Source organism: Bactrocera dorsalis, chromosome 1, assembly GCF_023373825.1.
Source record: "Bactrocera dorsalis isolate Fly_Bdor chromosome 1, ASM2337382v1, whole genome shotgun sequence".
Classification (NCBI taxonomy): domain Eukaryota; kingdom Metazoa; phylum Arthropoda; class Insecta; order Diptera; family Tephritidae; genus Bactrocera; species Bactrocera dorsalis.
This window is the reverse complement of record NC_064303.1, coordinates 87,698,561-87,715,522: the sequence shown is the minus strand read 5'-3', so window position 1 is coordinate 87,715,522 and position 16,962 is coordinate 87,698,561. Positions and strand designations below refer to the sequence as shown.

Here is a 16,962-nt window from a genome sequence, read left to right as displayed (position 1 = left end):
GTAATATTTTCCATACAGAAATTAAACAATTTCCATACATAAAATTCCATAAATTAAAATTTTCCTAAAAAATTTACATATAACATTTGCTTACTTTAATCCAAATTCCATTCAAACACATCTAATACTTAGTACTTTTCCATAGCACTACCGGAATATCACGCGCATATGCGGAAGGCATTCTCGCCCAACGAGTTCGTTGCTTAAGTCTTTTGTCTTCATACTCATATGCTTTGGGCAGCAGTTATTGTTGTACGAAATTTAAGAATCATACTGCTGTGCACTTCATTCAACACATTTGTGTTAGATATAAGGCAAAAATGCTGTCAAAGAAGCATAATTATAAAGTAAAGAGCTAAGAGACAATTCAAACAAGGGAACAATAAGTATACAGACACAATGATCAAATCAAATGTAATGAAAATCAATAACGATTATTTCCTACTTCTTGTTTTTGCATGTGTTGCTACTGTTTATTTTAATTCAACTATTTATATTTAAAATTTTTTTTGGAACAAAAAATGTTCAATAGTACTCATAATTGGAGAATATTCTATTTATGCGCTAAAAATGTATGAAGTTAGGGGAATTTTTATTTGACGAAAAAAATTTAAATTCAGTTGAACCGAAGCTTGACCTTGACAAATAAAAAAGTTTACAAGATCTTAAAGTTGATCGCTTTTAGCATAAAATGATATAAATAAGTTTTTAGCTTGATTTTGATTGATAGGTTTGTATGACAGCTATATGCTATATTGGTCCGATCTGAAAAATATCTATGGATATTGTAGCATTGTCTTCGAAAATTTTCTGTGCCAAATTTCGTGAAGATATCTTGTCAAATAAAAAAGATTTCCATACAAAGACTTGAGTTTGATCGTTGAGTTTGTACGACAGCTATATGCTATAGTAAACCGATCTGAAAAAAACTGCTCGGATATTTTAGCTTTGTCTAGAGCAATAATTCATGTGAAATTTCGAGAAGACATATTGTCAAGAGAACAAATTTTCCATACACCAACTTAATTTTGATCGATCAATTTATATGAGGGCTATATGCTATAGTAGTCCGATTTGAAAATTATCAGCGGATATTATGGGATTGTTTTTTAAAACTCTTTATGCCAAATTTCGTGAAGATATCTTCTCAAATAAAAAAGTTTTCCATACAAGAGCTCGATTTGGATCAATCAGTTAGTACGACAGCCATATGATATAGTGGTCCGATCTACACATTTTCTTCACAGATTGTACTGTTGCTTTGGACAATAATAGTTAAGAAAGAATTCAATTAAGAAAAAATATTTTTTTCATATTCGATAGCAATGCGGAAAATCATTTGGAGGAGTGCCTAGTAAAGCTTGACGGCCTACCTTTTTCTAAGGCGATGTATACAAATTCTGAATAAACAGTTTTATATACTTTGTTGTACTTATAGTTGTCTGAACTGGCCAATTCCATAAAAATACACCTAGGTATTAAATTTCATCCTTATATCTCAAAACTGACGAACAAATTTTCATAATCTCTGAAAAATTTTGCCTTAAAAATCGCTGACTCGAAACCGGTAGCCACATAGTCTTTGAGGCAAAAATGTTCAGAAAGATCCCCAAAACATTTCTTTCATACACGATTTCGAAAACGGCAGTCCCATAGCCTGTTAGCAAAATTGTTCGGAGTCTTCAGTAGAACCGTCATTTACTATTTTTCCTTCCTTTTGGCTGCCTGTAAGTCGACCCGCTCTAATGTATATATAGACATTATGAAACATTTATGTAATTTTCAACTTTTCTGCATTCAATAAAAGCAAATTACCCAGCTGTGCAATTATATTCCGGTCATTACGCGCCGCAAAAGATCGAAAAAGCAGATAAAGTCTAGCCGGCGTTTCATTTAGCATAACAATTAGCAGTTTAAGCTGCACAAAAATAGTTTTATATGACAGTTGTTGGCGCACGTTTCCCCAAATTAAATTTGGACTTCTGTTACTTGATTAAGATTGGTCGCCAGTGTTGCTGCGTGAATTGTTTACAAGTTAAGGCGCGGCAAAGCCAAAGAGCTAGTAATAAAAACATTTTTTCTCACAAAAAAATTATAAAAATAAACGAGAAGAAGCATAAATCCTAAATCTTAAAATTCTTTGTGCGCACAATTTATCACATTGCTTTGTATAAACGTTATTATAGCAAGCTTTGCAACTTTTTCACCGCCGCTGACTTGAAGATTTTCCAACAATTTGTTTACTCAAAGCATTGAGCAGTCCACATTCAAGCCTAGTAACAATAACAACAACAACAACTGCAAACAAATGCATGCCAAGCTGCACATGCGTTCAAGCGCACTTCGCTATTTTTGTTGTTTTGCTGCTTGGCCCACATACCCCTGACCAACGCTCACCGCATTAGGCCCAAACACACGGCTGTCTACTCGACTTGACTGCCGCTTGTCAGTGGCAATTGTTTGTGGCACTATTAGTTGCTATTGTTTGCAGTGCGCACAACTACACAAACACATACTGGCATACGCTCGCGCACCCATGCGCCTGCATGAGTCGACGATAGGCAAGCAATTCAGCGCTGCAGTGTAAGTGTAGTGGTCCCATTAAGTATTTGTGCTGCTCAGATTGCTAATAAAATGTTCGCAAAATATCAAAAAAAAAAATTGGAAACTAAAGGCAGTGCATACGCATATGCACATAAGTTGCATGACTTGCGTAATCGACATTGAGTGCTGTGTGCTCGGCAGCTTTGACTTATGCATATTAGTTACTTAAGTGTATATTGTAGGCCTCTTGCTGGATAACTTCTTTGTGGCACGCATATTTGTGATTTTGCAAACAAGAAAAAACGATTACTACAGTGGCACCAAAACTATAATACCCTTTAATAGCCTTCACAGGTCAAGTTTGCTTATAAGAACTTGATTTTGTTGAGTGCGTTTGTATGGCAGCTATATGCTATAGTGATCCGATCTGAACAATTTCTTTGGATATTGTAACGTTACCTTAAATAATAATCCACGCTAAATTTTGTGAAGATATCTCGTAAAATAAAAAAGTTTTCTATACAAGGACATGATTTTGATTGTTCGGTTTGTACGGCAGCTATAAGATATAGTTATCCGATCTGAACAATTTTTTTGGAGGTTATAACGTTACCTTAAATAATAATCCACGCTAAATTTTGTGAATATATCTCGTGAAATAAAAGAGTTTTCTATACAAGGACATGATTTTGATTGTTCGGTTTGTACGGCAGCTATAAGATATAGTTATCCGATCTGAACAATTTCTTCGATTATTGTATGGTTGCGCTGGACAATAATCAGTGCCAAATTTCGTGAAGATATCTCTTCAAATATAAGAGTTTTTCATACAAGGACCTGATTTGGGTTGTTCCGTTTGTATGACAGCTATATGCTATATTAGTCCGATCTCAACAATTTCTTTGAATATTATAACATTACTTTAAATAATAATCCACGCTAAATTTTGTGAAAATATCTCGTAAAATAAAAAAGTTTTCTATACAAGGACATGATTGTGATTGTTCGGTTTGTACGGCAGCTATAAGATATAGTGGTCCGATTTGAACAATTTCTTTTGAGATTATAGCGCTATCTTAGCTAAAAATCTGTGCCAAATTTCGTGAAGATATCCCTTCAAATGTAAGAGTGTTTCATACAAGGACCTGATTTGGGTCGTACCATTTGTATGGCAGCTATATGCTATATTAGTCCGATCTCAACAATTTCTTACAATATTGTAAAGTTGCTCTGGAAAAAAATCAGTGCCAAATTTCGTGAAGATTTCTTGTCAAATAAAAAAGTTTTTCTTACAAAAACCTGATTTGTCTGGCAGCAACATACATACATACATACTTGTAAATGCTATAGTGGTCTCGCAGCTGCAGTTCTTATATCTCCAATTCTTATCTATATGTATTTGCTCTATCAAAAATTATTATATTTTTAATTATATTTAAATTATAGCACTGAATTAATAACTCTATCTTAATAGCCCACTGTTCATTTACCTCGTTAGAACGCGCTACAATTAAAGCTCAATCATTATTATATGAAACAAAAGCAACAATTAAAATGTTGTGAACCTGTTATGGATATTTTTTGCAATTTAAAGTGTTTAAACCAAATTCTGTAGTGCAAACTTGCGTTTGAATGAGCAATTGAGGTTTCGTTATCTAACTAAATACGTGTTTGTTTATATGTTAACAAGTCTATCATAGACTGTGACTAAGTGTATGTAAGTGTGCGCGAGTTATATAAGTAGAATACTACATAAAAGTCGTTAAATGCATGCCCCAGGCCTCGTAAAGTTGAGTTGCTAGAAGGTCGTTGAGTTGCGCGTTCAACGTTCAGCTTTGTTTTGCTTAGATTATTCATAGAAATCCAAACCGCATGTAATCAGAAACCGCATAAAGTAATAACAATTTTACTTGATTATTAACATGTGGGCACTAAATGAACTGACAGACGTTGCCTTGTTAAAATATTTTATAGACGTTTTCTATTCTGTAAAAATGAAATTAAATGTAAATATTTTGAAAAATGGAAAAACGTTTTAGTAAACATTTGAAATATGTAAGTAAAATTTGATGGATGAAGTTAATTATATGGCCATAATTAAAAAATAATGCACTAATGTATACACCACATTAATTACCATTCTAATATCTTAATTATTCCACTTACTCAGCACATTTATGAAAATCATTTGGTTTAGAATGCTGACTTGCTTTATTCTAATAAAAGCAGATTTCATAAAGATATCTTGTGAATTACGAAAGTATCAAGGACTTGAACCCAATTTTTCAGTTTTTATGGCAAGTATTTGCTATAGTACTCCGATATCCGCAGTTCCGGTACATGAGCAGCTAATTGGCGAGAAAAGACCGTGTAAAATTATGATCAATATCTCAAGAACTGTGAATTTTAAATTAATTCGCGTATATACACGGATGGACGGACGGACATGGCTAAATCGACTGAGCTCTAATTCCAATAATTAGAAATAAAAATTTAAAATTAAAAAAATTCAGATTTTAATTTTGTTAATTAACTTTAATTTTTTTAATTTTAGAAACTTTTAATTAATAATTTTTTGATTAATTTAAGCTTTCACACATCTTCTATTAGATTTTGGTTTGTAAATTTTTTATTAATTTAAATCTTTTAAGTTTCTATTAGAATTTTCTTTGCAAACTTTTTATTAATTGCAAATTAAAACTTTAAAAATTTATTTTTGAATTCAAAATCGGAAATAGAAATTTTAATTTTTTAATTAAATTTTTAAATTAAAATTTTTAATTAAAATTTCAGATTTCAGATTTCAATTTCAATAATTAATTTTAGTTTGATAAATTTAATTAATTAATTTTAATTTGATAAATTTAATTAATTAATTTTTTAATTAATTTTAATTTGATAAATTGAAATTGAAATCTGAAATTTTAATTAAAAATTTTACTGAAATTTTAATTAACTAATTTTTTAATTAATTTAAATTTTCAAATTTTCTATTAGAATTTTGTTTTTAAATTTTTTATTAATCGAAATTTTTTTTATTTAAATTATAATTACAAAAATGTTCAAATTTTTAATTAATTTTCATTTTTAATTAAATTTTTAAATTTTCATTCCGATGAAAATTTTCTTTTAAATTAAAATTTTATATCAACTTTTAATGCAACATGTTTAACTAATTTTAAGTTAAAAACTTTTAGTTAATTTTCGTTAGCTTTACTTTTATTTTTTTTTATAATTAATTGATTTAATAATAACTTTAAATTAAACTAATTAAGAAGTTAACTTAATTTATTTAGAAAAATTCAATTCTATTTTTAATTCCAAAATCTGAAATAAAAATTTTAACTTCACATTTCTTATTAAATTTTTATTTTGATGAAAATCCGAAAATTTTTGTTTCAAATTTAAATTTTCAAAAGTTTTATTTATTAATAAATTTTAATTAATATTTAATGACATTTAATTTTTATTTATTATTTTAATTAAATTTTTTTAATGAAAAAACAATTTTTAAATTTAATTAACAATTAAAAAAATTTTAAAATTTGTAGTTAATTTTATTTTTAATGAAATTTTAAATTTTAATTCTTTTGCAAATTTAATTTTTATTCCAAAATGTTTAATTAATTTTAGTTTTTATTTAATTAATTGCATTTATGTTTTAATTCAAAAATCAGAAATAAAAATTAAGTTTTCAAGAATTTAGTTAAAAGTCCAATTAATATAATTTTACTAATTTTAATTTTCAAATTTTTAAAATTAATATTTTCATTTTCAAATCGAAATCTATTGTTCAGACATTTTCAAATTTCAATGAACTAAAAATTAAATTTTTAGGAAAATTTCAATGGATTAATAATTAAATGTTCAAATTAATTTAATTTTAATTAATTAATTTTATGTATAAAATTTTTAATTAATCTTAATTTTTAATTTATTTTAAAATAATTTAAATTATTAAATAAATTAATCAAAAAATAACTCAAATTTTGAATTTAATTTTATGATTTATATTTAATTTTTAATTCCAAAATCTGAAATAAAAACTTAATTAATTTAATTTATAAAATTTTTAATTAGTCTTAATTTTTAATTTATTTTAAAATAATTTAAATTATTAAATAAATTAATCAAAAAATAACTTTAATTTTGAATTTAATTTAATGATTTAAATTTAATTTTTAATTCCAAAATCTGAAATAAAAACTTAATGTTCATTTTTTATTTAATTTGTTTTTAAAATTAATTATTTTATTTTTAATTAAATTGCTTTTGCTTAAAAATTTTCAACATCATTTTTGATGACTTAAAAATAAAATTTCCAATTTTGTAAATAATTTTGAAATTTAATTTTTTTTTCTAAAATTGTGAGTTAATTTTCAACTTTAAATAATTTGTTCAAATTGATTTTTAATTAATTTTTCTAAAATTTTTAATTAATTTTGATATTCAATTTTGGGATTAATTTTTTTATTTAATTAAAACAAATTAAATTTAAAAATAAACTAATTAAAAAATAATGTTTTTTATTTCAAAATCAACAATATAAAATCAATTTCCAAATTTGTATTTAATTTTGATTTTCAAAATTTTAATTTTAATTTTTAATTAAATTTATAATTTTCAAATTTTAATTTCGATGAATCAAAAATTAATTTTCATTTAAAATAATGTTTTTTATTCCAAAATCAGCAATATAAAAGCAATTTTCAAAATTGTAATTAATTTAAATTTTAAAAATTTTACTTTTAATTTTTAATTAAATTTATAATTTTCAAATTTTAATTTCGGTGAAGCAAAAATTAATTTTCATTTAAAATAATGTTTTTTATTCCAAAATCAACAATATAAAACAAATTTTCAAATTTGTAATTAATTTTAAGTTTCAAAATTTTAATTTTAATTTTTAATGAAATTTATAATTTTCAAATTTTAATTTCGATAAATCAAAAATTAAGTTTCATTTAATGTCCAATTAATTTCAATTTTTAATTAAATGTTCAATTAATTTTAATTAAATTAATTTTAATTTCGATGAAAATTTTATTATTTTATACAACATTTTTATTTAAAAATTGGGCTCCTCTGATTGATAGATTTACTTATTAATATATTTTCATTTATCAATCAACTATTTCATACAAAGCACCAGCTATTTTCATATCATATAAACAAAAATAACAAACACACATACGTTAAAGCAACACAAAATTAATGTTTTGGTACAGCCGACACATATTTGCGAAATGTTAGACACCTGCAGACACACTAAAGCCATTTAACATACGAGGTGCCTCTCGAACTTTGATCCTTTTCGGTTCCTTCAATATATTCCGTTGTTGTAATATCTCGCAATAAATACAACTGTTTGCATTCTGTGCAGAAACAGCGACAAACAACTTCTGTGCACGCGCCCGCGTCATCGCCGACACAGCCAAGCAAGCGATTGAGAAATCTACAGCAAAAATGCAAAATAAAATTAAAATTGTAAAAATGTAAAATTAGCAAGCCAATGGGCAAACCTGTTTGACAGTAACACTTTTGAATGAAAATCATAAAATTTACACGAAATCAAATGCAAATTTTAAACATTTACATATGTATGTGTATGACACACAGCCACACACATGCACACATGCAGGCAAGATATTGCATGGAAAGCATTTAATTATTGAGCAATATCGCCACATGCAATACATTTACAGAGCTGTTTTGTGTGTGTGTGTGATGTATGAATACTTAGCTTTTGCAAATAAGCGATGCTACGCCAACGCCTTTCGTATGCTTTTATAGCAATACATTGTTGCGGCCAATATCTATTGCTTGAGTAATGCCAAAGTGTCAAGTCGTGAACTCCGCTGAACGGCAACGTGACGACATAGAGGCGCGCGCATACTCACACACACACACTGCGCCATTCGTAAGATTGTTAGTCAAGCTAAAACCATATAAAAACACAACAACAAATTGCAAAAGCAACAACTAATGCCGCTTATACTTTGTTGATATTGATGCTGCTAATAGTTTATCCAGCAACGTTGTTGCCGCCGTTGCTGTTGCCTTTGTTGTTGTTGTTGTTGTTGTTGTTGCATGAATGCTGTGAAATACTCGAAACATGCGCCACGAATGGCTCGTTGACCCAGTTCAAGTTTTGCCGGCTACTAAACGGCTGGCAAGCAGCTAGCAAACACTCGGGCGATTAGCTTGCGACTCGAAGAGAGAGGGGAGCGGTAAAAGGCAAATCCGCCAAAGACGCATTTTTAAAATAAAAGTTTTAAACTTTTACTCTCTAATTTAGCGTTGAACTTTTTGGCGCGCTGACATCAGCCGGGTCAGCTGGTACTAAAATAAATGGAGCATAAAATATATCAAACGATTAGCCCGCCCCTCTTCATTATTGGACGTAGAGAAGAGACGAAACACAAATAAATTGTGTAACATGAAAATAACAGTAACATAAGACAGTAGTGCAAGTAAAACGAGAAGAAAACATAGTGAATTATTCAAGCAGCCGGAAGGAACTGGCTTACTTACCGCAAACCCAATTATGCATTATTATTAATGAGTTTCGAACACAAACAAAACATTTCTGCTTAACCGAACATTGCAAGCTTTTACTGCACTTTTTTTCAAAAAAACTTCAAAAGCGCTTTACCGAGAGATTGCTGGAGCGCACGGTTTAAGCAAACTGAGCGAATGCAGGCTTAATAGATTATTACTCTCTGCCATTTAACTCACTTTTTTTTACGCTCAGCGCCAACCGCTTTTTGTATTACAATTGTAATTGGCATTATTGAGCATTTCGAATCATTGGCCGACTAACAATCCGTTGAAATCGCCATTGTTTGACCGCAATTGTTACTGCAGCTGCTGCCGCCGCCCGCGGTTGATCCGTGGAAGCCGTAGCCGTTGCGCTGCGCTTGCACTCACTATTTGCATACACAGCTATGTTGTTTGTTTTGGTTTTGTTGTTGATTTTTATAGTTTGGTTATACCCTGAACCATGAAGTTTGTAACTCTTAGAAAGTTGGAGATCCTATAAAATATATGTATGAATGATCAGCATGACGAGCTGAGTCGATTTAGCCAAGTACGTCCGTATATCTCCACGTTCGTATATATCCGATAAACTTCGGGTATATCCCCTCAGTTTTTAAGACATCGATATGGTATTTTTCACACGTCCTTTTCTCACCAAAGGTCTGCTCATTTGACTAAACCGCCGATATAGGACCACTATAGCATACAATATCACCAACAAAAGCATATCCTTGTAAGGAAAACTTTTTTCTTTGAAAAGTTATCTTCACGAAATTTGGCGCGGAGTATTATCCAGAGCAACGATATAATATCCGAAGACATTGTTCAGATCAGATCACTATATCATATAGCTGTCATACAAACTGTCCTCTAAAAACAAAATTCTCGTAAGAAAACTTGTACCTGTAAAGGGTATTCCAGCTTCAGTGCAACCGAAGTTAACATTTTTTCTCGTTTTTATTATCACTTTTTGTTGGTGTGTTTTTTTTTCTTTACATTTTTCCAGTTTTTTGCAATACCAACACTCTCGCGTGTTAACTTCTTGCAGGGTCAAATCGACACCTCAACGAGTGAATGCGAATCCGACTGTGTTGTTGTTGTTGTTGTTGTGAGCGAGTTTAATTGCATGCTTTCGGCAATTGGTCAAAGTGTAACTGCAGTAGCCCAGTTGGGTATGCACGAGTGCTGCTGAGTGGCGGTGTAGCTTGCAAGAAGCCCGTGGGGAGCTTATGAATTGTCGCTGCATTCTTTCGAGAGCTAAATTAATTTTGTGTTGGTATTTTTGGGTTTCATTTAATTAAATGGTTTCATGAAAATAGTTTTATATAATATATAAATATACATATGTATATGTATTAAAAGGGGTTCAAAATGTTTAATTAAAATAAAGTTCAAAATTTGTAATTAATTTTTTAGTTTTAAAATTAATTAATTTTTTTCTTTAATTAATTTCAAAGAATTTATTTTAATTTTTAATCATAATTTAATTATAAGTAATTAAAATAAAAATTAACTTAAAATTATTAAAAATTAATTTTTTTAGTTTTAATTTTATTCTAATTAATTAAAGTAAAAATTAATTTAATTGAAAGTTTAATTTTTAAATTAAAAACTAATTTAAATTTTACTTTAATTAATTAGAATTAAATTAAAAATAAAAATTAAATTACATTTTTTAAGTTAATTAAAGCTAAAAAGTAATTAATAAATATAAATTAAATTTAATAATTTAAAACTAATTTAATTAATTAAAAATTTTGAACTTAATATTAACTTCAAATTAAAAAAAAATATTAATTAAGTTTATTTTCTTAATTAATTAAAAAAACTTAATTTAATTTTTAAATTTAAAATCAGAAATAAAGTTTTAAATTTTATTGTAATTTATTAAAGTACACATTAATTTAATTAATTAATATCTTTTTTATTTTTAAATTAAAAAACTAATTTAAATTTTATTTTAATTAATTAGAATTAAATTACAAATAAAAATTCAAAAAATTAAATTAATTAAAGCTAAAAAGTAATTAAGAAATATTAATTTTATTTTTTTTAATTTGAAATTTAATAAACTAACTTAAATTTTACTTTTATTAATTAGAATTCAATAAGAATTAAAAATTAAATTAACCATTTTAATTAATTAAAATAAACATTGACATAATTAATTAATTTTAAAATTATTTTAATTAATTAAACATTTTGAACTTAATATTAACTTACAATTAAAAAAATTAAATTAATTAAGTTAATTTTTCTTAATTAATTAAAAAAATAATAATAATTTAATTTTTAATTTTAATATCAGAAATAAAAATTTAATTTTCAATTTAGAAATTTAATTTTTCATGCAATATCTTTTAGATAGAAATATTCTTGACACAAATTTTCGAAAAAATTAAAAAAAAATTATTTCCAATTGTAATTTCTTCATGTTCCTGACATGAATATGAACTAATAATTTAATTCCATAAAAAAACTATAAAATATTTCATGTTTATAGACCTCACTGGCAATGCATTTTCTTAAGCTTATTTTAAAAATTATAAAAAATTTAAATTTCCAGCTAAAATAACTACGCAAACAACTGAAAACAAAAACTAAAACATGCGGTTTCATGATTTTACACATTCAGAAATGTTTTTCAGTACAATTCAAATGCATTCATATAAGCCAACAGTTTGCCAACACACCGCGTATTTATTTGCCTTGTGTGTGACTAGCTGGTTTGTTGACGCGATTTTTTGGCTTAGAATGTTCGCTATCTGCTAGCAATGCTCTATGTTTTGCATCGCCAACACTTGCGCATGCGCTCTCATAACATGTTGCGCAACATGTCACATACACATTTATGTAATGTGTGTACCCAGTATGGATGAAATACTTATTCGAAAATATCTGACAGCCAGAAGACACATGTACAAATGTACATACATATGTATTTATTTATACATAAGCTAAACGTAATATTTAAAAAATATATTAATTATATAATTAATTTAGCCTTCATGTAAGTCTAATATCGAGGAGAAAGCAAGAAAGGTATTATAATTTGCAGAAGACGCATTTACAAAAGGTGGGATCTCTCATCGAAAGTAATTCTCTGATTCCACGACACCATATTCAAGTCTGTTATGATTTATGGGAAGCAAGATGGCGGTACCGGGCTTAAACGCACTAACCGTGCATTCAAAGGTAGTTCAGGAATGACAACGAGTTTATTAATGACATTGACTCACTTTGTGATAGGACTAGTTTGGATATCAGGCCACAGCGGAATCGCAGGTAACTGTAGTCCTCCGGATAGCATTATGAAGAATACAATACGCATGATCGGTGCTCCACTCTAACCATCTGTTCTATTACTGGATAGCTGGGCTTCGCGGGACCTTGGTTAGCGTCGTACTGTGCGTACGTTGTGACACTGCTGCAGGGTTCTTTTGGCCCAACATTGATCCTAAGAGATCCAACGAGCTCTGTGCGTTCAGTAAGACTAGTCTCTCTCTAGTTGCGTGTTTCAATAGGGTCTTGCCCCTGCAAAGTTGGGAATCTCACCGAATGCCAGCTGCCGAAGCTGCATGATGTGAGATCTCAATACTTTCTTCTTGATTGTTCATCATATGCGAGATTAAGGCTTAAAAACTTAGATGCTCACACCTTTAAATATCTTACTAAGCTTATGAGAATAGAAATGAAACGCCTAGGCAAAATTTTATTGACCACAAGGCGCCAGTGGACAGGTCACAAATTAAATTAAGCCTTGAGAGAGAGTGAGGGAGAGAAAATAAAGATTGAAGAATTTTTTCCAGGATTTATATAAAATCGGGAAAAATAATATTTAGAGAATTTTGAAGTATTTTACGAATACTTTTCGTAAACAAGAATCCTATAAATTCATTTATTAATTTTTATACAACAATCCCGATCTTTTTAGGTTATTATTAGGTTCCATTTCGTAGAATAATCTCTCAATTGCCGTCAAGAATTTCAACGTACATTCTTACAGACGTCAATACATTCTATAGACTCAACAGCTATGTTAATTGAAACTCCACACACGTAGCTACATAATTAACCCTTCACTATGCAAATATGTATGACACACAATGCAACCCTGTCAAATATATCATACTCGTGCCATTGTTATTCACTTCACAGTTGATCGTTAATGTTTGTGTGCCCAATAAGGCTGCTGAATGCATACTCGCCATATTTTCAGAAGTCATTGTTCGAGTTCTTTGTTTGTATGTTTGAAGCCCGCGTTAGCAGCTTTAGCAAATAGTAGCACGCATAAATAAGCACACAGCTTTTTGCGCCTCACGTACGGCGTTGAAACCAAAAGTTGTTATGTCTACTGGAGACATACATACATACATGCATTCATATGGAGTATGCTTACCACTTTTTGTTGTTGCATATGAGCAAGTGAGACGGTTTTCGTGTCACCTGTCAGTGATTTTGCGCTTTTCAATTGCTGTTTTTATTTACCTGCACTTACATACATACATATGTACATATACAAATAAGTGTGTGCGCCGACAATTAGCTTCGGTTTGGTGGCTCGTGCCGGTGCTTTTTCAAGAGGACGCTTGAAGTGCGCATTTGAAGCATGACGCAAAGGTATTAACTCAGAACAAAAACAACAACAATAATGTTAATAATAATAACAACAACAATATTAATAGTAATTGTCATTTAAAGTGAATACGTTGTTGGTTTTTCTGTTGAGACTCCAATAACTGGACAACTGGCAGATGTACTTCTTAAATATTTCCCTACACGAACAGATAGACGAAGCAGTCTTCGCTGAATCCAAGCATATTAAAGCTTAGATCACATTTTCATACAATTAACTTAATTTTATAGTTTAGCAAGTTGCCGTTTCTATCCCATATTTCGGGGTTTCGTAATCCTTTAGCTTTGAACTTAAATGGTCCTCAATATGACCCTCCCTTTCAAGAGGAATGGGAAAGGGACGAGGTGGACAGAGACGCTGGGATAAGCATCTATATCTGCCAAGAGGTAGAAGGAGAAGATAATGTAAAATGCAAAACTTTGTAAAGGAAAAGAATCACAATTATCGTTCGAGGCTTTCTTGGTGGTGGTTTTGAATTGATGAACTTCATCAGAAACACAGGGTGGTTCTGTTTCTTTTTTGGCGTAGACTCCGCTTACGCGGATATAGCCCAGTTTATAACAGCGCGCCGATCATTCATACTTTTCGCTGGTTGGCGCCAATTGGAGATTCCAATTGTAGGCAAGTTCTTCTTTTCTGTTTCCTCCGGCGGGTACTGTGTCGAATGTTCTCAGAGCTGGAGTGTATTCATTCAGTTTAACGGCATGACCTAGCGAGCGTAGTCGATGGTTCAGAGTGGATTTAATAGACTGAGCAGATTTTAGTACCGACGGTTTCACAATGCACCTTCTAAAAGCCTAGATGCTTTAGATCTTGTATCTTTGGATACAGTCGGTAACAGAAAAATCGCAGAAACCCTGATTTAATGGATAAAGTGACTGAGGGAAAACTTTTTTCATCTTACATCGTTAAGCATATTTTTTACTCACAATACATCATTATTTGAGGTGTACTAGGAACCATACCAACTATGGCGCAGAATTCCTTGCCGCATATAGCAACGATGGACACAGCCGCAAGATATATGGACAAGAAAATCTGAGTACTTAGATGACTTCAACCCTGGTCATACTGAAATTTGGATTACCAGTTCGCGAACTCTGCTCACCTACCTTCTAAGGAGGTAGGGGAAGGGAAGAACTCGCTCAATTAAAGCTTGAGTACAAGGTTGTTGGAGGAGTAAACTGTCGAGAACTTTCCATCAGCTCCAGCTTTCGGCTTCCCAGATCTAATGCGGACTCCTTTGTAGGCTATTCACTTACATAGTAGGACAGCGATATTAGCCTTGAGTTCGCAGCCTATGTGCTCACGTCTAGTAAAAGGATCTCATACTTGCTGGATCAAAGCTTGCAAGGAGCTCGAGTCTTCGGCTTCCAAGCTGTGGCAGAAGATAGACTGCTCCGGAGTGCAGACTCCTTCAGAAATGCGACTATCTACTCTAGACTTCTTAGACTAGTTCGGGTTGCTGATTGCTAGGATAGGTAATTCAGTATCAATAACTGCGGAAAAGAGTAGGTGCTACGTTGGCTTCTTGGGGTTTACTACTGGACTACAGACCAGCTCAGCAAGCATTGGATAACTAGCAGCAGCTGTGCAGTCGCAAGGTCCTTTTGGCCCGCGGTAAATCGAAAGAGGTCTAGGGACTAGGACTATAGGGAGGTCTCCGCAATCAGAAAGGTCCATTTTTAATGGTTGTAAGAGTTATAACCGGGGACTGTCGGATCGAGATTCATGCTACATCAGCTGTTTGGAAGAAGATGAAATAGAACCATCTCAACACTTCCTCCTCGAATGTCCCACTTCTGCCAGATCAAGGCAAAAACACGTATCACGATTTGTGATAGTTTTAGGGAGTTTTGCTGGTAGCGGGTATCCAACTATAAGAGTTCTTCATCTGGACTGTACAAAACATCCTAAGTTTGTTCCCTCGCCATGCTGTATAAGTGTAGTTGAAAGCTTCTGTTATCTAACATCACCCTTGAACAAATATTTCCTCCTAAAAAATATGCAGTTTTTTTTCTTTTCCTTTAACTTATCTAACTTACTAAACTACCATGAGGAAATTGAAAAACTTTGATATATGGCATCACCATTATACGAATGCGCAACTTCCTGTGATTAGAGTTGAACTCATTTCAGACTCATATAACTCGATTTAATAGCACTGCCAACGATCTTATGGTAACACAACAACAACACCATAATGTGTTGTTACTGCTGCCACAATTGCAAATACGTCTCGCTACTGTCAAAGTGGCAAATGCAATTATTTTGACATTAATGATAAATAATACATGCGATGAGACGCTTGAAATGAGCCGGCGGCTTGCTTACAACTACACACACACACACGTACACACATGAGCTTAAGTATTTTATAATACCACAGCGGCTTGAGCTTTCGGCAGTGTGTCTTGGCATTAAAAATAAAGCAAAGCAGTGCAAAAACGGTAAATCATTGTTGTTGTTGCATACACTATTTTTTTTGTGTACAAAAAATTTCACGCTATTTTAGCCAAGGCACAGCGTACTGAAGGCGCATCGCTGGTGGCCAGCGCAAAGAAGTGAATTTTGAGTCAAGAAAGCGACGTCTGCGCACTGTCTGCCACAACGCACACAAATCGCCAACACGCACACATATGTATATACACTCTTATAAGTGCAATACAGCGGAAACAAACAGAGCAACAACTTTGGACTGCCCTTCGTCGCCACGCCAAAGTGAACGTTGACATGCCTTTGTCACGAATGGTTAACTCAATGATAATGGCAAAACAGCACAATAATAATGAGCAAAAGCAATAATCTTTGTAATTACAGACAAACAACAAAATCAAGCATATCATAATTTGAGATTTGTTGTGTAAAACTTTGTGAATATATGTATGTATTTGTAATATCACACAAAAACACATCAAAAAAGTAGTTCAACTGACGACGGCTCAAGGTCATTCGCAGCACGGCGTGGCGCTTTATGGCCGCAGCAACATTTTCCAGACTATTTTTACTATCTAAGTCGCTCTTTCTGCATTACAAAGCACAACCTTAAGTTTATTTAAATTTACTGCGTCTGGCTATTGAAGCATAAAACTTATTTTTTAAGAAATATTTTCTGTTTTTTTTTTATACAAATCAATCCACTGACAGGCATTTTGTACCTATTATTTAGGTGTAACAAAGCGTGGAAAGCCGGTAAATATTTGTTAAATAACCAACGTTAGAATTACGTTGTATTTAAAAAG

General features: G+C 31.0%; 1 protein-coding gene across 2 annotated transcripts in view; it reads left to right on the top strand.

Annotated features, from left to right (window-relative positions):
- The window catches only part of LOC105224204 (estradiol 17-beta-dehydrogenase 11), a 31,568-nt gene that overhangs the window by 6,531 nt on the left and 8,075 nt on the right, over positions 1-16,962 (top strand). The window contains exon 1 of one of the 2 annotated variants that reach the window (XM_049446562.1): positions 4,552-4,599. The exons of the other annotated variant lie outside the window; for it this stretch is intronic. Coding sequence (XP_049302519.1) covers positions 4,567-4,599 — 33 coding nt within the window. The 5' untranslated portion in view covers positions 4,552-4,566. Of the gene's footprint in view, positions 1-4,551; positions 4,600-16,962 lie in introns of those variants that run through there. 2 annotated transcript variants of the gene reach the window in all.